Source organism: Phodopus roborovskii, unplaced genomic scaffold (genome assembly GCF_943737965.1).
Source record: "Phodopus roborovskii unplaced genomic scaffold, PHOROB, whole genome shotgun sequence".
In the NCBI taxonomy this organism is placed as follows: domain Eukaryota; kingdom Metazoa; phylum Chordata; class Mammalia; order Rodentia; family Cricetidae; genus Phodopus; species Phodopus roborovskii.
Window position 1 is genome coordinate 75858010 of NW_026126418.1, and position 20575 is coordinate 75878584.

The 20575-nt window shown below is 40.2% G+C and overlaps 1 protein-coding gene across 1 annotated transcript in view; it reads right to left on the reverse strand.

Annotated features, from left to right (window-relative positions):
* C5 (complement C5) overlaps positions 1–20575 on the reverse strand; it is a 100896-nt gene that overhangs the window by 33547 nt on the left and 46774 nt on the right. Inside the window, exons 18-25 of the mRNA XM_051185288.1 lie at positions 20165–20255; positions 18314–18387; positions 17580–17719; positions 10045–10272; positions 8698–8758; positions 4951–5040; positions 3103–3315; positions 2627–2702 (exon numbers count right to left, since the gene is read on the reverse strand). Coding sequence (XP_051041245.1) covers positions 2627–2702; positions 3103–3315; positions 4951–5040; positions 8698–8758; positions 10045–10272; positions 17580–17719; positions 18314–18387; positions 20165–20255 — 973 coding nt within the window. The remainder of the gene's footprint in view (positions 1–2626; positions 2703–3102; positions 3316–4950; positions 5041–8697; positions 8759–10044; positions 10273–17579; positions 17720–18313; positions 18388–20164; positions 20256–20575) is intronic.

Below are 20575 nucleotides of genomic sequence, written 5' to 3' on the forward strand. Positions count from 1 at the left end.
GAGTCTCCCCTGGCTTTGCATCTACAGTGTTACTTGAATACCTTATTCTTTAAAAGGAACTATACAGAAGACATGCAATTCTAGGGTAAGTCATCATTTTATAAAGTGACAAGATTTGAAAAAATCTTCAAGACATTCAGTCAACAAATACTAGCAGCACACCTGTGATTATGACACTGTTAGCTAGCATTCAAAAAATTGACTCCTGATGACAGAATAAAAAGATGCCACATTAAGTTAAAGGCCACAGAGTTAAGGCAAGTAGTTTTGAGTTAAAAAAAAAAAAAAAAAAAACTGGTCCATAAAAGTGAGTTATGGAAGAAGAAATGTGTGCAACCGCTCCTTTCTGAGACTGTATGAGGTCCTTTGTCCCTGGAAGCAGCTGTCTCCCTTCCGGTTAAGCTCTGCCCAGGACTCAGAATCTGCCATGTGACAAGGAAGCTTTAGGGACATCACCTACTTAGGCAGAGGGCAGCACACATTCACCAATATCCAGCACAGACTAGCCGTGAGGACAGCTCGCTGCCCAAGACCACACTCTTGGGGCCCTTCTGATATCCTTGAGCTTTTGACTCTCCTTTCTCCTCACTTTAAAATTTTGTTTTAACTTATAGTTTTGAAAAGCATTTTAAATAAAAAATTTAAAGAGCAAGACATTTTCAAAAGCCCCAACTTTTGCTGTGTCCCGTTTTCTCTTCCAATAGGCATCTACTGCTTCCAAAATCCAGCCAACAAATGCAAACAGCTCAAGCTAACACATGATTCCAAATAGCAAATAATATTTACATTTTCCTGTCCTTGGGCTTTCTCATTTGATATGTTTTTGTGGTCCTGTGTTTTACTTTGAGGCATGCTTGCTATGGATGCCATGTGAGGTGAGGCTGGACAAAGAATCAAAAGCAAAGGGGAGGGTGTTAAGAACCATGTGGTGATTCTGATTCAGTAGAGGACAGGGGTTCAGTGGGAGGACAGGAAAGCGTGTTTGAGAAACAGCAGTGACTTTGGAATGCGTTGTATTTGGAGCTCTTTGTGTCCAGACACCTGGAAATGCAGACCTGGGGTCAGGAGAGAAGTTAGGTCTTGAGATGTTGATTAGAAAGGTTGATCAAGGATCCCTCTACACAGAAGTACTGGCGGTCAAGGGCAAAGATGAGATCATGCAAGAGAGATCAAAAGAAATAAGAGGTCAAGGGTGAAATTCTGGGGAACATCTAAAAATCAACTGTAACTTGCTGGGCATGATGGTACATGCCTGCAATCCAAGAACTCTGGAGGCAGAGGCAGGAGAATGGATGCAATCCAGGCTGGGTCTAAATAATAAGTTTCAGACCAGCTAGGGGTACGTAAAAAGACTGTCAAAAAACCAGTGAATTAGTGTGGGCTGTGAACTCAGGAACTGTATGTGTTATGCAGTAGGAGTATAAAGTACTTGGCACACTGTTTTATCTCTCACTCTGTGGACACACCACCTTGTGATTCAACCTTGAACTTCTGCTCTTCTAACCTCTTCCTCTGAGGGGCTAGGGCTATAAGGCTGCACTACCATACCAAACTGTTTCTTTTTTGTTTGTTTGTTAAAATTAAGTATCTTCCAAAGGGGGGAGGACAATAAAAGAATAAATAAATAGGATAAGTATCTAGTCAAGGCAGGAGGGCTTGCTTTGAAAGCAGACTGCTGTGTAAATGCTTGGTTCATCTAAACTCTTTCCTGAAGTGATCAGGATTCAGAAGCTATTCCTCACTGAAAAAATATTTATTGAAGGTACAAGGTCCTAGGAACACATGGACCTGGCCACACACCACATCCTGATGAGGACACAGATTAAGTGAAGTAAGCAAGAATGTTAGAAATAAATGGGAAGGGGGACAGGAGCTGAGCAGGGAAGTTTTAAGTGCTAGGTACAGTGGGTTGTGGTTTTATATAGAAGGAGACAATGGTGACCTCATTACGATGGTGACTTTCAGTAAGTCCTGTGGGAAATAAGAGATTGGGTCTTGCCCAGGGAGGAGCATTGCTAACAGGGAGGGGTCAGTGCTGAGACCCTGAGCTGTGTCTGGTCTGGTGTGTTTGAGGAACAATGAGGAGACCATAGACATTGAGTGGAACATAAAACAAGGTGGGTACGGGAGGGAGAAATGAGGAGACAGTGGTTGCCACTCTGGGTGAGGTGAGAAACATCTTAATGGCTCTGAGTGGCACGGCCACTCCAGCTTCCATGCTGAGTGTAACTCAGGGAATCACAGTCTGAAGTCAGAGGAATGAAAAGAGAGATGGCTTGGACCAGGATGGTGCACTGAAGTTGGGGAACAAAATCCAGGCTTTGTTTGAATGTGCAACCACAATTGTTAACTAGATCAGACATGGGTTGGAAGAGAAAGGTGTGCAGAAGGGGTGTCTGTCTGAGAAAATGGAAGAGGATTTCCTCTATGGAAGTCATTTTTGTGCATGTACGACAAAAGGAGAAATTGTGGAAGTCACTTCTCTCCTTATACCATATGGATCTTGGTGATAGAACTCAGGTCGCCTGGCATGGCAGGAAGAGCCTATCTGCACGATCCCATGGCTGTTATTCTTAATGAATGAATCAAAAACCACACGAGAATGTAAGATAAACCTGTTACTCACCAGGTACTGGCACTTCCCCCCTTCCACATGCTGTAAGAATAGTCACTGTTTCTGTAGGACATGATGCTCACCATCCCTAAGAAGAACCAGAGGAAAAGACCATTTCACTTCACAGGCTTGCTGGGTCAGCCCCGGGATGGCGGGCCCTCTGCTGTGAGCAGCGATCCTGAGTTCCGTATGAACTCTCACAGGATGTGCATGAATTACTTGGGTTGGGGATCAAAAAGAACATTCTACTTCCACTCAAAGAGGAAGACAGTGGTCCTTGGAGTCTGGAAGGTGTCTTATTTCTCATCCAGGCATTTTGGTGAGTTAAGCCAAAATGCCTCAGAAAAAGTTTATTACATGATTTTTTTGATGTTGCTAAAATTCTTTCATAATTAATCATATATGTATAATTCATAACAATTTAAATATTACAGTAAATAAAATATTTGCTTTAAACTTGTAAAATGATGTATAAAATAATGTTTTACCTTCTTTTATTTTCTTCTGCAGGTTCTGTTTTCTAGTTAATGAATCAGGATAAAATATGTTCCAATGGTTTCCTGCCTCCAGGTAATGGAAAACATAGAACACTGGAACGATGCTCATGAGTTCTGCCTCTGCGCTCCCCCTAGGGAGGTGGGTTAGGATGTCAATGCCTTCCTTACTCAGGACTGTGGACAGGAATTCCCCTATAAGCAGTCCTGAAACACAAAGAGACCCATGTAGACATGACCGCTCTATCAGTTTTCACCAGTGTGTTCTGAAGAGGAAATGACCACTGTCTCATCTTCACTTTTTAATAGTAGCAATTTACTTGTATCACAGAAACTGAGGGAGAAAGCTGGGTTTGATCGGGAACATGGGGATTTGGTGGTAGATAAAGTGGCTGTAGAATTAGGTGCAGACATTGTAACCCAAACTGACTAACCCTCAAGTGAAGCAGAAGAGTCTGGAGAGAGAGCGTTGACCTCTGAATCTACAGCAATGCTTGCTGTGCAACCTTGGGCAACCAATTTCTTGTACATCTAATATCAGGATTGCACGTGATCCAAAAGGTCCTTTCTAGTACTGATAGTCTGTGATCCCAGTGTTTGATCTGAGATGAAATGTAGCCAGGACATTCTGTCGTGTTGGTGATGGGTTAACTGCACTGCAGAGGCTGATGGCCAGGGCAAACATATCACAGATGCCCCTGTGTGAGTGAACACCTTGCAGGGGAAAGAATCCCTGCTGGACTTGAATGCACCTGTCCCCCCAACTGCTGAAACCTAATCCACAGAGACAAGGTGATGGTGTTGAACAGTGTGGCTTTTCTGGAGAGGGTGGGGGAGCCATTCACCCCTTTTGGCATCTTGCACTTCTACCCTCAGCCATGTGGGGGGTGCCAAGACAAGACAGTGGTGGAAAAGCAGGGAGCAGCCCCTGCCAGGTACTTCATTACCTTGATCGTGGACAAACTCTAGAAGTGAGGATTAAGAACCTGTCCTTTACAAATTATCCAGGTTCTGGTGTTTCATTATAGCTACACACATGGGCTAAGCCACCCCCCCCCCAGCCCAGGACTGGTACTTGGAAGGAGAGCTGGTGCCCCAACAAGCCACTCCAACTTGGAAGAAGAGCTGCAACCCTGGGGCCATTTGTAGGCTATACAGTCTTCAGTGGGGTAGGACTGGCTGGGTAGACCATGGAAATTTAAGTGTTGAAGCAGCTGTACCCATTCTAGAGAAGTCACTGGGCTAGCAACGGGAATCCCCCCATCAGAGAAGAATTTCCAGGCAACTCAGGTGAAGACTGTTGGAAAGTAATCAAGTGTTTGAAGATAAGGAAGGTGGAAGACAAGGTTCTATCAGAAGTCAATAAATGTGTGTAAACAAAGAAAAATAAAGAATAATCACAAATATATTTGATTTTGGTTTGAAGCATAGAGTGAAAAATAATAATAAAAATGAGATTTGTGGTCAGGCGGTGGTGGCACATGCCTTTAATGCCAGCACTTGGGAAACAGAGGCAGGTAGTTCTCTGTGAGTTCAAGGCCAGCCTGGCCTACAGAGCAACTTCCAGGACAATCAGGATATATATTGATATATATATCAAAAACCAAAAGAAAGAGAGAAGGAGAAGAAGGAAGAGGAGGACGGGGTGGAGGAAAGAGATTAGTTTCTGAGACTGGGTTGCTCACTCTGGCCTCCATCTTACAGATGACCTTCAGTCTCTGACCTTCTTGCCTCCTGGGAACTACAGTGAGTACCACCATCCCCAGGACGTCATGCATTCTAGGCAGACACTCTACCAACTGAGCTCCATTCTTGGCCCATAAATTTGATTTATTAATTTACCTTTTACACTCAAAATCCTTTTGACGCTGGTTTTAGGGACCAAATCTAATGGTATTCTGTATGGGAATTCCTTTCGTCTGCTAACAGTACCTGTAATAATAATTGATAATAAAAATTAGAATTGCCCAGAGTTCTTAAGGGGAAGAACTATTTTTAGGTTATATATCTAACAAAGAAAATTTCAAAATAAAACACATTTATAATAACAACATCAAAGTTTTAAAAAGAGAAAAAAATGTAAAGGATTTTAATCAAACCCTAGGCTTGTAGAATCTCTTTAAACAAAACACTGACTTTGGTGCAAAATTCCTGGTCTTTATAAGGCATGAGCTAAATATGTTATATCAATGTTACCCATTAGGAAGAAGTAGCATGCCCCAAGTAGCTGGCACGGAATCTCTGGGTTGTCTGCACAAGTTCCACTGGGAAGCATGACCAAACATTCTTCATACTTTCCCCTCCCAGCCAGACTTAAACAGTTTTTTTCTGTGCACACAACTCCACAGTTTCTGAATGCCAGTATCAGAGAATTTTAAATTATAGCCACTCCCTATTTTATGTCCTAAGTCATATCATTTTATTGATTAACACGGAGACTCATGTCTGCTCCATGTGCTAAGAGTAACTGACTGTGAGTGATAGCCAGAGAAGGGACATCTATATCCACAGCAGCTCCCAGGATCAGGGAAGTGGGGGGGTGCATAAAGAATGTAAGAGCCAGAAGATGGGGAAGAGTGCTGTGACATGCTTTCTTCTGACTGTGACATGGCTGTTGAACTTGTGAACTCAATGCTGCTGTGGTTATCTGCTTGTGATCAAACCAGTTAAAACTTGTAGCATGGATGGGGGTGGCCTCAGAGGCCAGTTGTGCAACAGTTTCTTCCTATATTGAAACATTCCTTAAGCAGGAAAGTAGACAACTTGAAATAGCTTCAGGAAGTTCCTGAAATGGAGCACATACACTCGGCCCCTCTTGCCAGAGTAAGCAGAGCTAAGCTACAGGCAGGCTCTCAGACAAGCCAACCTGCAAAGAAGACTGCAGCTGGACCAGTTGGTTGAAGCAGAATCTGGAAGAAACAGAAGCCAGCTGAGCTGCCTGGAGAGGTTTAGACCAACTGAAGCACCTGGAAGTCATCAGCCTGCCATGCTGCCTGCAGGGTGTGCAGTGTGCTCCAGGTTCCTAGCTTTTGTGAGCTGTCACTTGTGCTGGGGTGGGCATTGGTGATGCAGCTGTCTGAGTTATTTCTGCTCCTGGAAGTGACCCGTCACCCATATTCCTGTAAGTAACCCCAATAAACACTCACTGGCTCACCACACTGGACTTTGGTGATATCCATATTTCAGTCTATTGTGGATACCCTATGGAGAAGGAGTAAATGTGTGTGTTGAGTCACATAGGGAAGCTTTTGTCACTCAACAGGCCTACCTCTCCCTCAGGAGCTATTGGCAAATGACAACTAATAAAGGAGGAAGAGTCTGTTTTCTTTCCTTCTTCTTCTTCTTCTTCTTTTTTTTTTTTTTTTTTTTTGTTTTTGTTTTTGTTTTTTTGAGACACGTTTTTCTGACTGAAACTCATTCTGTAGACCAGGTTGAATTTGAACTCAGAGATTGGCCTGCCTCTGTCTCCTGAGTGCTGGGATTAAAGGCGTGTGCCACCACCTAGATGAGTCAGTTTTCTTTAGTGAGATAGATGCTGGTGTTCTGATGACCCTGATGACCTCATATTCATGAATATATGGGCAGCACTAATTGGAGCCAGTGAGCTAAAAAAAAAAAATTAAAAGTAATTAAGTAAATAAATAAATTTAAAAAGGGGATGTGAAATTGAGTTAAGTTGGATAGTAGAGACTGGCTATGGTCAAGATTCATTGTAGATGTGTGACAATTTCAAAGAGTAAATAAAAATATTATTAAAATATGCTACTGCCTTCAAAACATCATTCTGTTTATCACTGTACTGACAGAGAGCCAAGCTTCAACTAAGCTAGCTAAGTGCAGGGCTACATTGTATTCTCATAGGAGTCCTGTATGTAAGGTCTATTTTTTATTGTTTTAATGTTGTCTAGGGATAGTACAGGTGGTGCCAAGATCCAGGCCAAGGAAGGCTTACTGCAGAGCTCACCAAACTCAGCATAGCGAGAACCAGCTCCAGCACTCAGCAGAGACCCTGGCAGATGAAGATGCTGTGTATAAATTCTGAGATCTCACGGATGAGCTGTATGGCTTTGGCAAAGATTCAAGAATGTTCCTTAAGAAACTTCACTGTCATTTAACCCTTGTAAAACCCGAAGAGGCTTCCTTACAATCAGTGAGTGAAGGCATTTAGGAAGCTGGAGGTAAGGGGTCAGAGCATAGAGTTTAAGGGGCTTGGTGTGCATGTGACACTAAGCAAGACAGCCTTTTATGCTGCATTAACTCCTTAGTTACAGAAGGGTAATGGTGTTTCAAAGGTTATTTATTTATTTATTTATAGGGTAAAAATGATGTAGACAAAGAACCTGAATACATTGACATTGCAAAACCACTGTTAGTTAGGCCAGGTCTTTCAGAAGCAGGCCTGGACTCTTAGTCCAGGAGTCAGTCAGCAAATGTTGAAAAGCTCTTGCTTTGAGGAGATTCTCAGCTGAAGGAAAAGAAGAGACACAGAACAGTGGAGAAGGGATTTTCTAAGTGACTGTCTCACTGTAGTGCTTCAAAGGAAATAATTACACTGTGGCTGGTTTTCAGGTGTTCTTGGACAGAGACTTCTGTGGTAAAATACTGTGTTACTGTGATGATGAGCAGACTATCCAATGAGGGGTGAGTACTGTTGTGTTGTGGACTATTACTTTAACTAGACAAAGATGTGTTACATTTGTTTATGTTACAGAATATTACATTAACTGTGTAAAGGTGTGCTACAACTGTTTCTGCTGCCTTTGTTAACCATGTAGAGATGTGTTACATTTGTTTGTGCTGCATTTAATTAATTATATAAAGATGTGCTGCATTTCTTTCACCTTGCCTGTCTAAGCCATCTAATTGGTCTAATAAAAAGCTGAACCACCAGTAGCTAGGCAGGAGAGGGATAGGCAGGGCTGGTGGGAAGAGAGAATAGATAGGAGGAGAGAGAAGAGAAGAAGAGGAGAAAACTAGGGAGAAAGAGAGGGACAGGCCTGGGGCCAGAAGCTACAGAGTTGCCATCAAAACACAGTAAAGTAAGATAAGCAGTAAAAGTAAGATAAACAGAAGGAAAGAAAGGTAAAAATCCCTGAGGTGAAGAGAAAGAGGATGATAAGTTATAAGAGCTAGCAAGAAATGAGCCTAAGTTAGTGCCCAGTATTCAGAATTAATATTAAGCCTCTGTGTCATGATTTGGGAGCTGGTTGGTGGCCCACAAAGAAAAAGTCCAATACACTGTTGCAATGTGTTTGTGTTGTAATGCGCACACGTATCACAGCAAGCTAGGGCAGTGTTATACAAGCTAGACACTGCTGATTTTGCACACTGAATATTCTGAAAAGTGTTGTTTGTTTTTGTTTTTGTTTTGTTTTGTTTTTGAGACAGGGTTTCTCTGTGTAGTTTTGTAGACCAGGCTGGCCTGGGACTCACAGAGATTTGCCTGCCTGTGCCTCCCAAGAGCTGGGATTTAAGGTGTGCATTACCACTACCCAGTTTGAAAAGTAGTGTTTTAAGTTACATTAAAATTACACTTTAATTTCTACTTCTGAAATACAACACATAAAAAAATAAAATAACTTTTCCTACCATAAATTCCATTAGGGTCCAGTGTAACACCAGCATAGCTTTCTCTTTTGACCCCTTCTGGCTACAGTGAAAACAGAAAACATTCCGTGAAAAGTATGATTGCATTTATAAGATTCCTTGGATCAAATTTCTCTAGACCACTTTGCAAAACAAAAAAAGACAAAACAACAACAACAAAACAAAAAAACAAACAAACAAACAAACAAAAAACCCACTAAAAACCTCTTCTGAAAAGGCAGACTTTATATAAATACTTACATGCATACAGACAATGAAAAGATTCTGGCTATTTGAATATTAATCACAGTGAACATTTAAATGGATGCTCATATAGGTTGGGTAATTTGTCCAAATGCTTTGTGTATTAACTCATCAACCTCTATTGACCTCTGTGAGGAAGGTGCTGTCTTGGCTCCCAGTGACAGATTACAAAGCCAATGCAGAGATCAGCGACTTATCCTGGTAATGCTGCTAGGAAGCTTGGAGCCAGGATTGAAAAACCAAGAACGTCTCCAGTTCCGATCATGAAACAGAGGTACCCAGACATGGACACAGCATAAAAGAATCAGCACCACTTTCCTTTTCAACAAGGACTCATTAAGTTGCCATGGTGGCATCAAACTTGCCTTAGCCTCCTAAAGCAGTTGGGCTTACAGACAAGTACAGTGCCAGCTGATTGCATGTTTGCTGAAGTTAATAGCATAGACCAAAACAGAATCCAAAGAATAAAGGCTCTGGAAGGCATGAGACATCATTAGTTCATGTGACAAGAACAATGTTTCATTCTAAGTTAGCAAATCATAATCCGAAGATCTCAATGGTAGGAAAAACTCAACAGGCAGCAGGACCAACAATGCTTTTAGACTTTTGGGAAATCTATATTCTGAGAGGTCTTTATTTATTACTGCTTTACATTTGCTATCTGGCCTGGCATCTTGCACATGGATTTCAAGATAAACTTTCTTAATTAGTGGGGTAGCAGGAGTAGCCCAGAAGATGTGTATCAAATAGCAAAACTCAGGAATCCCTGGGCTTGGGAATTTATTGGAGACTTTTCTTTTTCTTGGTGGAGTTTTCTTTTTTTGTATTTTTATTTTCTACAATAATCAGGTGGTACCCTTCTATTCAATAACTTTAAGCATAATTCTATATTAATGTAAAAATTACAAGAATAGCACCAAAAATGTGGGAGAACTTCCCATAGACTCTTCAACTGTTACTGTGTTCTGTTTATGTCATCATTTCTCTCCCTTGCTTTGGGCCTCAAACATAATTATTGACACAAATCGTTGATAGCATTTTCCCCAGAAGCAAAGAGATTTTTAAAAAGAACCATATTTTTCTTACCACTACCCGTAATGTTTTCACTAAGATTTCTTTTCCAAATGAAGTCTCTAGTGAGAAGTTGATGGAGTGGAGCCCAATTTCCAGAGGAAGCAGGCTGAAGGTCACCACGTGACTGGAGGAGCCCTCAATGCTATGATATGCACATTTGGAATTCTTGGAGGCCTGGTGACTGACTTCTGAGCCCCCTGACGTGCAGATTCCCTCCACATCAGACATTTTAACACAGAACTGAAACACATCAGGTGAAGAACTGTATCAGAACTCCTCACCATTTAAGAGATATGAAAAAATACATATCTCTCGAGTTATGCTGGTTTGGATACAAACTCTTCCCTGGTTTGTTAGCAATGTCAAAGTCAGCCTTCTGGTTCCAGGCACAGCAGAAGGCTCATTTCAGATTTCCTGCAGGTACACACAAGCTGCTGGAGGCATAGCAATGTCGCAGGGTGAATGCAAACTTAGTGCAGAGCGGGCAAACCTTTCTCAGGGTGCTGCCCCTCCACTATGCCACAGCTACTGTCATTCTTTGTTTTTGCTACTTTGGTATGACTGCTTTGTTCTCTCCACATTCTGTGTTTTGGGTGGCAGAAACCTTGGGTTTAGCTGTTCAGAATCTTACCTGGCCCTTTATCTCAGCCTTTGACTCCTGATAAACGATAGTGTGAAGAATGATTGAAAACTGAACCTCAGCTCTCTCAAAGGCTCACCTAATATATATATACGCAGCATTCAATCCTGATCTTATAAACTTCCCACTTGTGCTCTGCTATGTAAAACATGCTCTAGAAAAACAGATTTAAACTTGGGCTCCCCTCTTATGAACTTATGGAAACAGACTGCATGAGTCCTCTCATTTTCTGGGAACTTTGGTGAACCAATAGAATCAAGATGTATGCCCAGAGAATACAATCCATAAAAGTCAGAACCAGCAGATATGCACAAGGGAATGCAAACATTCAATACCTAATTTTGTGTTATTTCTCCCCAAATGTAGAGTCCCTTCTGCCCCTTGGCCACATTTTTGGGATGGTGCCAACCATAATGGATGGGGAAGGAGCTAGAGGAGATAATGGTCTGAAGGTTCTGAAGGGATTCTAGCCCACTAGAGCATGTGCCTGAGTCAGAAAGCAGGCACTTTATCTTCCCTTCTGATGGGAGATGTCATTCTGTAAATATGTAAATGAATAAAGCACTGTCGGCCAATAGGAAAGCAACATAGGCAGGACTAGGAGACAAGGAGGATTTGGGAAGTAGTAGGGAGGAGATTCAAGATGTAGGAGGGAGGAAGCAGAATTCCGGCCCCTCTCTCCAGTAAGATAAGACCATGTGGAACTACTTAGATTGGTAGAAATGGGTTAATATTTAAGACAGAACTAGCCAATAAGAAATGCTAGTAACAGGCCAACAGCATAATATCTAATACAGTGTCTCTGTGTGTTATTTGGGGCTGGTGTGGCTCTGGGACCAGGCCGTAGGGAAAATATACTCTTAATACCCTTCTCCTTTTAATAGAGGATCTCTCTGTGAATACAGGTGTTTGGGTGTGGTCTGTGCCTAACCAGAGGTCTGGAAGGGAGCCCTGGCTGTATGGGGGTCCCTTTCAGATTCCACAGCACAGCAGATGTGGGGCAATACAAGTTCATTGTAGAAACCCGCAATAGCTGGGCATAGTGCCATGATACCAGCACTACAGAGGCTGGCCCAGAAAGATGATAACTTTGAGGCCAGGCTGGGCTATGCAGACAGTTCCAGGCTAGCTTGAACTACATACTCTGTCTCAAACAACAACAAAACAACCAAACTAGACCAAACAAAAAGCCACAATAAAAAATAGAAGCTAAAATAAGTCCTTGCAGTAAGTTGAAATTAGGGAAGAACGTTTGAACCCGCCTGGGTAATATGGGTAAAAAGTTATGTACAGCAGGAGTTCTGATTTCAGTTATGACCATGAGGCTAAGATCAACCATGAACTCTAGAAAACACATTTAAGCAAACAACAGCCTGAAGGGAAAGGGAAACTTGGAAGAAGAGAATGGCACTGGGATGGATTTATTTTTTTTTTTTTTAAACTGAGGGTGGTTTCCATTAGTAGAAACCTTCCACCTTGCCAGCTCGGGCAACCAGAGGACAGAGTGTAAGGAAGTCACCACAGCTGAATAGCGAAGACACTCCAAATGCTCTGTATGTTCTTACTCAAACCCTGCTGACCCTTGACCAACACACAGCACAGATTCTAAGTACTCCAGCTAAGGCTCAAAGGAGTCTTGTATGATAGCCATCCAACTTCTAAAACACGTAAACAAACTGAGACACTTGTCAGAGGGACACAGCAGAACCCAGAATCTCCATATGACATCAGTTAACAAGGCTCAGAGCTGATCCAAAATACCAACAACTAGGGCATAGGACAACATAATTTACACTCAAAAGGAAAGGGAATTAATAGATGTTAGCCCTCATCTACCATGATGCACTTATTTTGATATAATGGAAATATTGGTAAGTTAAAGATTAGCTACAACTGGCAATATATAACCTTCAAATTTCAATTGTGTCACCCTATATCACAATGACTTTGGTTGACTGCTGTGACAGTGCAAACTAGGGCTGGGCAGCTAGGATACAGGACGATCACATAAATCAAGTACAAACTCCAATGTTCAAAATTAAAATGATTCAATAAAATATGTCAACATAAGAATAATAAAGTTGGGAGATTCAAGATGGAGGACAGAGACAGCAGAATTCCAGCCCCTCTCTCTGGTAAGATGAGGCCATGTGGAACTTAGATTAATAGAAATGGGTTAATATTTAAGACAGATCTAGTCAATAAGTAATGCTAGTAACAGGCCAACAGCATATCTAATACAATGTCTCTGTGTGTTATTTGGGGCTGGCACGACGGTGGAACCAGACTGGCAGGGGAAAACTGCTCATAACAGAATGGCGCCTCCAATGTGGCTAATAAGAACTTCTACTTAAAACTTAACAAAAGCTTAAGAAAGGGTTTTAGAAACCAAAGAACAGAGACAAGCAAGGCTTCTTGATAGCAGCATTTTTCTAGATTGTACTCTGTTTTGCTAGAGACAAGCAGAGACTTGCATGGCTCCTTTAAGGGAGGTTTCCTGACTCAGAATAAATGGCAAAAAAAAAAAAAAAAAAAAAAAAAAAAAAAGCAACCATGGAAAAGCTACCATAAATGCTCTTCCCAGATAGTGAGATCAACAACTAACTTATCCACCATCATGGAGCCCTCATCTAGTACCTGTTGGAAACAGAAGCAAACACCCATAACTAAACACTGAGTCAAACTAGAATCCAGATGCAGAGGGAGAGGACAAGACCAGCTTGCAGAAACACATAGAGACAGCTGACCTGAGCAAGGAGGCACTAACGGTCCCCCCCCCCCATAGCTGGGAATCCAGTATGGGACTGACTCAGACACCCTGAACATGGGTCTCTGCTAGAAGGACTGAGCAGTCTAAGGGTCCTCAGACAGTGGAACCAGGATGTATTCCTGGTGCACAAAAGGACCTTGAGGACACATCCCCCATGGAGGGATACTGCCTTAACCTAGAGACAGGAGAGAAGTCCTAGTTCCTACTTCAAATGACTTGACATATTTACATGACCCCACCTGGATGGCATTGTCCTACATGTGGAATTGGGGTTGGGGGATGGGAGGGGAGGGTGGTCAGGGTGCATGTGAGGGGGCAGAGAGGGTAAGAGGGAGGGAGGGAGAACTCGGATCCGCATGTAAAAACAAATAAACAAACAAACAATCAATCAAAAAACCAAAAAAACCCACATGGCTTTTAAAGAGCTCTGCTAACAACTTACTGGTGTGTATGAGAGCTGGCAATGGCAATGACCACATCTCCAAGCTGGCAATATGCTGCTGGATGGCAGCGTAGACCAAGGCAGTGAGCACAGCTCTCAGTTCTGGTGCCTGCCACCATCTTGGATAAACTGCAGCTAAAACAGTTGTAGCTTTCATTTTAGCAATGTTGTTTACCAGATAAAAGACTTCTGGCCAGAAAAAGATAAAGATTTACAGTAAAGACAGATTCAGATTAAGAAAAACTTCTAAAGGTTTACAGTGTGTTTTAAAATATATGTCAGCGTGGGAGAGAAAAAGAAGCAGGGTAAAATGGTTTTTAAATGAATAATAAAAAGACAGAGTAGCTGGGTGTGGTGGCACACACCTTTAATTCCAGCACTCAGGAGACAGAGGCAAGAGATCTCTGTGATTTCAAAGTAAACCTGGTATACAGAATTAATTCCAGGACAGATAAAATTTGCAGAGAAACCCTGTCTCAAAAAATGAAAAAATAGAAGTAGAAGAAATAGAGTAATAAAAAGCCACATAAAGATGGAAAGCACAAAAAGATTCTGGATACTATATGCTATGGTGTTGTCTTTAAATTGCTCAGTTGCTAAGGAAGTACACTTGATTATCAATGTTGTGAAATTAATCCAATTTATATATTTTAAAAATGCTTTGACATCAAAATTTAAGTCTAAGGACAGGTTACTGGAGAAAAGGATTTCTATTTTTGTTTCCACAGAAAATGAAAAGCTGTGGATTCCTTTCAGACTAATACGGTTTGATCAAGCCAGACTCCCTGAAACAGAGTCCCAGGTGATCCAACATTCAAAACATCTGGGACAAGGCAGCTTTGCAGACCACTACAGCAGGATTTCTGCATCTTCTTAGGATCCCCAAGACAGTGCCCCCTTCTAGCAGGAAGCAGTTTGGAAAGAATGACGCCCAAATTTACGAATATCATTTACAAGTGTTTGTTTTCTTTTATATGGGGTTGGTTATAAATGATTAATGACCACAACCAATTTAAATGATTACTTTGTTTTAGAATGGACTTTCATTTATTGATACAAATTTAAGGTCAATTTTGTGATATGTGTATTTCTCCTCTTGTTTAAGTATTGTGTTTATATAGCTCATTTTGAAATGTAATGTATAATTTGGTACAGATTATAGATAGTTATCTATGATGGTCAAAACTTATAGTTAGGTGAGTTAGGTTTTCTAGATATATAGAAATGTATTTGAGATGAATAGGCAATCTTCAAACCTTTCAAAGACCTACAGAATATGGCATTAAAATGGTTTAGGGTTTTTCTTAATAGTGAGACACAACTGCTCATGGCAACACCACCTGCATCAGAAAGGAAGATGGATATTGAAGAAATGCATTATGGAATTCGCTTTCAATATGGCAAGACCAGCCATTTGGGCAAGATACTACTCTTGTCTGGACTGCTTGACTTTATGCTGTATAAATTGGATATACAGAACCCACAGAAAAACGACTGTTGAAACAAGATGGACATTGCTATAGGATTTCTGCTTCTTGGAAGAGTCTGACATTCAGCAGCACACAGAGAAAAGTGACCGACAAACTGCCAATACAGGTAGAAAGTTTCCTGCTTTGCTGAGGAGTCTGACAGACACACAATGGCCTATAGGCCGAAGATGGAACATTACAGAAGAACTTCAGGCGACTAATCAGGTAGCAAGATGTCTCTGTCATTTCTAGAGTTTATATTTATATTCTGTGGTCTTTGATGGAGTTGAAGACAGATAGTTATGGTTATAGTTTTCCTTAGTTACAATTAAAAATAAGTTACATATAGGACTTTAGACTCAACAAAGATAAGAGAGATGATGGAATATTTTCTTTAAATCTTGCTAAATGTTAATGGACTGAACTTTGTTAACTGTAGTTCTTATTTGATAATTATTTTGTTATATATTTTGTTATGTTAAGGTTAAAACCCTTCTTTTTATTATAGACAGAAAAGAGGAGATGATGGGAGATGTCATTCTGTAAATATGTTTTTCATATTGGTTAATGAGTAAAGCACTGTTGGCCAATAAAAAAAGAATAATAAAGTTGATAGTATTTTTACTTTTTCCAATTTTTGATTTATAAAAATGATTGTAATTTATTTAGAATGGAATTTATGCTGAGCTCACTGGTTTTTTTCTAGGAATAGGTACCCATAGTTATTAAACTAACAGAAGGCATTTGCTTTTCTTAATACAATTCTATTTTTCAAGATTTATTTTATTTTCGATTATGTGCATCTGCGTGTGTACACAGTTGAATGCAGATGCCTGCAGAGTCCAGAGAGCTGGAGTCACAGGTGCTGTGAGCCCCCACTGGAACCAGGCCTGCTGGAAGAGTGGTCCACACTCTAAATAGCTAAGTCATTTCTCCACCCCATGCCACACCCGTTAGTAACTTCAAAAAATTTTAACATACTATTATTTTGTGAAAAATTTTATCAATTATACTAGTAATATTTGTAATGATAGCTGAAAACTAAATATTTTCTTAGAGTCTTAAAATGAAGAGATTTAAAAGATTTTTGTTGTTTATAAATATATTTGCATCAATATATGACAAGATAATCAATACAAAAAAATTAAGCATAAGCATAATGTATAAGTGAGTAGAATAAAACAGTTGAAAAAATGATATGAGAGCTTATTTGGATATTTAAAAATTGATTACTTAGACTTCATATACACATTTAAGTGATATAACAGTCCTATTTCAACTACTGATGTAATTTTTAAACATTTAAAGTATTTAAAATGTTATAGATTGGCATATTTTGAAAGTTTATGATGAAAAAGTTTATATACCAATATGAAAGTGTGCCAAAGGAATGCATATTTTCTTTAAAAATGTTAGCGAATATATACAATATTTGGGTGAGGAAAACTATAAATTAAAATATATAGTTAGATCTGTGGATAGTGTTGGGTTCCCATCTAATGTCATGTGACTGTGATGAAACCTATCAGCTATTGTTTAGTTAGTTGTAGAGATAGATGCTCTACAAAGAAAGGACAAATGGGAAGGTTCCCCATACTTGGAGCTTTTCACTGTTCAGATCCTGAGTGAGGAAGATTCATGAGAGTTGATGTTATTTTAGACAGTGTATTATATGATGATTCATGAGTAGCTTGTACAAAGAGGAGAGTAAAGACATCAGCAATCTGAAGGATAATAGAAAAAGTTTTGAGTCAATCAATGGATTGGGGGGGGGTTTCTATGGGCTTCCGACTTGCTACAGAAGTATTGGCAATAATCAGTTAGCAAAATGGAAAGGAGGCTATGGCTGGAGGTGAGGCGTTGAAACCAAGATTTCTGGGAGGATGACAAGATACACAAAGAGGAGATGAGCAGAAATAGAGAAAACACTGCTCAGGATAGTTGTTAGCATCAAGGGGACGGAGGAACTCAGATGAATGAAAGTCACAATACCTTAGTTACCTTCTGTGTGTCAGATTGGCATCATGCGACCCTATTCTATCCCTTCTTCCTTTCTGTACCCTTCCACAGACCAAAGTGTACTTCTAGGACAATATTCAACAAATGTGCTTATTGGAGAGGAGTGTGTATATGTGTGGGTGGGGGGAGTATTTTAATGACATTCTCAGACAACTGGAGACTATGTCCTTTCTCTCTTTTATTCTAACACACTAAAACACTACTCACCTTCGTCCCCAAAGTCCTGTAATTGTAAACAGTTCCTTTCAGTTGGATTTGTTCCCCTCGTACAACAGAATACGGTATGTTTATCTCTAGAAAGACATCTTTGAACACTTTTGCCTTGAGTGTATCAGCAACACATATACCTTTAGCCCAAATGAAAAAGCAAGATAAGGTCATATTAGGGAATTCTTACCATACTTTATTGGTACTAAGATGTGTCATATTCTCTTTCTTTAAAAATAATATTTCATTTGTTTGACAAATATTTAATTCTATTTAAAATATGAAAATGTTTGTTAACTAGAGTACCAAATTTTTGGATATTTATGGTTGGACCCATGGAATGACTATAAAATTTTTATTATGGAGACTAGGATTTTGTAAAAACATTAAACTAATGACAGTAATCCAGTAGTTGTGTATAAGGCATCTGCATTAAGTCACTTCCAAGGGGCATCCATCAGTTAGGTTTACTTCTAACTCTCCTCCAGCTCCCACTTGCTGTGGAAAGCAAAAGAAGGGAGGGATTTGATTCTAGCACTGTGACTGGCAGCTCATGGAAGATCAGAAGACATTCATTAGCTTCCAAGGTGTAGATACAGTCAAGTCTTTTGAAAAGGAAGAAAATTTAAAAATTGCCGCTTATATCCTGGGCAATTGAAATTTACAATAACAAAGAATTATGTCTTGTCTAATTGATCTCTCCTCACATGAGCATGTGACTCGGGGTTTCTTACCACTGTCTGAAATGCCAATGCCTTGGATCTCCCAGGTAGTCAGTGAGTCAGGCAGCATAACCTGCATCTGGTTTCTGAAAGTTCAAACATTGATATTCATGATGGTTAATATCACCAGCTTGACAAGGTCTAGACTCAGCAGAAGACAAGCTTCTGGGTGTACCTGCGAGCCATTTTCTTGATTGGGTTAGTTGATGAGTGAAGAGCCACCCTAAAAGTAGGCAGTGCTGTAGGGGTGGTGGTGGCACACAACTTTAATTCCAGCACTCATGAGACAGAGGCAGGCAGATCTCTATGAGTTCAAGGCCAGTCTGGCCTACAGAGCTAGATCCAGGACAGCTATGGCTGTTACACAGAGAAATCTTGTGTCAAAAATGTCAAAAAACCAAAACCAAACAAAACCAACAAAAAAGGGCAGTGCTATTCCTTAGGCTTGGGTCCTGGGTTGCACAAGAGGAGAATCTAGCTGACCAGGAGCATTTATTTTTCTTGCTTCCTAACCATCGATGCTTCAAGCTTGAACCTCCAAGACTTCCCCATAGCAATGGGTTAAATCTCAGAACTGTGAACCATAATGAACCCACCCTCCCTTAAGTTGCATTTGCCACGTATTTTTTTCACAGAAACAGGAAGAGAAACACATACAATATTCAGCTACAGGGAAACAGAGAGTTGACAGTATTACACCAGCTATTAAGGAAAAACTAATCCAGAGAAATATATTCAGCATCTGCCCCACCCATCTCAGATTTGCAGATATCATGCCTGTGGTGTGAAGACTGACTGGAGGGAGAAGTCACCTTTGGAAATATTATCCTGTCAGAGCATATGCCACAAAGAAAAACCCATCCACTATCATGTGCTAAAATATGAGGCAAAGTAATGAACTTTGACAGTGCTTATAACAAATTAGCATATCTTAAACCTTCAGGCAATGACTATGCCTATGATTCTTCATTAGGTATGATAGCAAGTACCAAGTACACAGTATTTTTAAGCTATGGTCCTTCTGTTCACCGGCTTACAGTCTAGCAGCAGACAGTCATGTAGATATTAGTCATGGGTTGCATGTCACTGTAGCCACTGTACCAAGAAAGAGTTCAGTCAACACACTCATATTTATGCCTGTACAAGCAGGCCCTGGATAGAACATAGGTTTTGCATTGGAAGCTTTGATTTTTTAAAGGGGGAGACAGGTAAAGAGACAGGCTACTGAAATAAATACCAAGTGATCCCTGAAACAGGGTAATTGGGACTAGTAATGGAGCCATTCATGTTCTGGTGCCGAAATAGTGCTGGGATATTTTACTAGAAGTGCTGAACAAGAAGCAGTGTTGGGTGGGACACTGGAAAGCCATGAGGAGGGAGGATTTAAAATGGCAAGAAGGAAAAGAACAGAGAGAGTACGGTGGCTTCTCATCACTACAAAGCCAGCAGTAGTGGATGATGAGGTGGGGCTCAGTGTTTCCATCGTTGTTTCCAATACCTGGTATGGAAAGGCTTCCCTTTAAATTCAAACTCTAAAAAAGAGTCTAACAAAACATACCTTCACTTTTGTTTCATCTATTTGTTTTATAACAGGTACTTTTATGTTGAAAATGGCTGCCCCAAATGCTACATAGCACATAGCTATGTGTAGTAAATGCATATTAAAAATAAACTAAATAAAGTAGTACCCCTCTTTACTAATAAATGATGTTGCTCAGACAAAATGCACTAAACAAAATGAGAAAACAAAACAAAATTTAGCATAGTGGCATTATCTTAATTATAGGAAAATAGTGATGTTCAGATTTGGGGCAATATTATTTGAATTTTCCACATTTCCTTCCAGAGAAACATCAAAGATACCTTTTGGGAACATGATGAACTTCCCATAACCAGCTCTCTGGAAAGTAGCTTCGAATATCTGCTTTCATTACTGGTAACAGGGTCTTTATGTCTGAGAGAAAATATATTTAGTTATAGAAACTAGTATAAATTCTGCTTACAAGTGAATTTTTAAATAAAACTATTCAAATATGACTTAACTGTTTTCTAAAAGGTCAGTAAGGCATTGTGTCTAATGATTTCAAAACACAACTTTAAAGCCTTAGAATGCTTCTCCTAATGACACTAACAAAACAGGAAAGAAACACCTGAGGGTTTGTCTTTCTGAGACTGTACAAAATATCAGTGAGCTTATAAAGTTATCTGCAATTTTGTGATTTTGGCAATTAGGTTTATATCAGAAAACATGGAAGTCTTCTGTGATGTCTGACT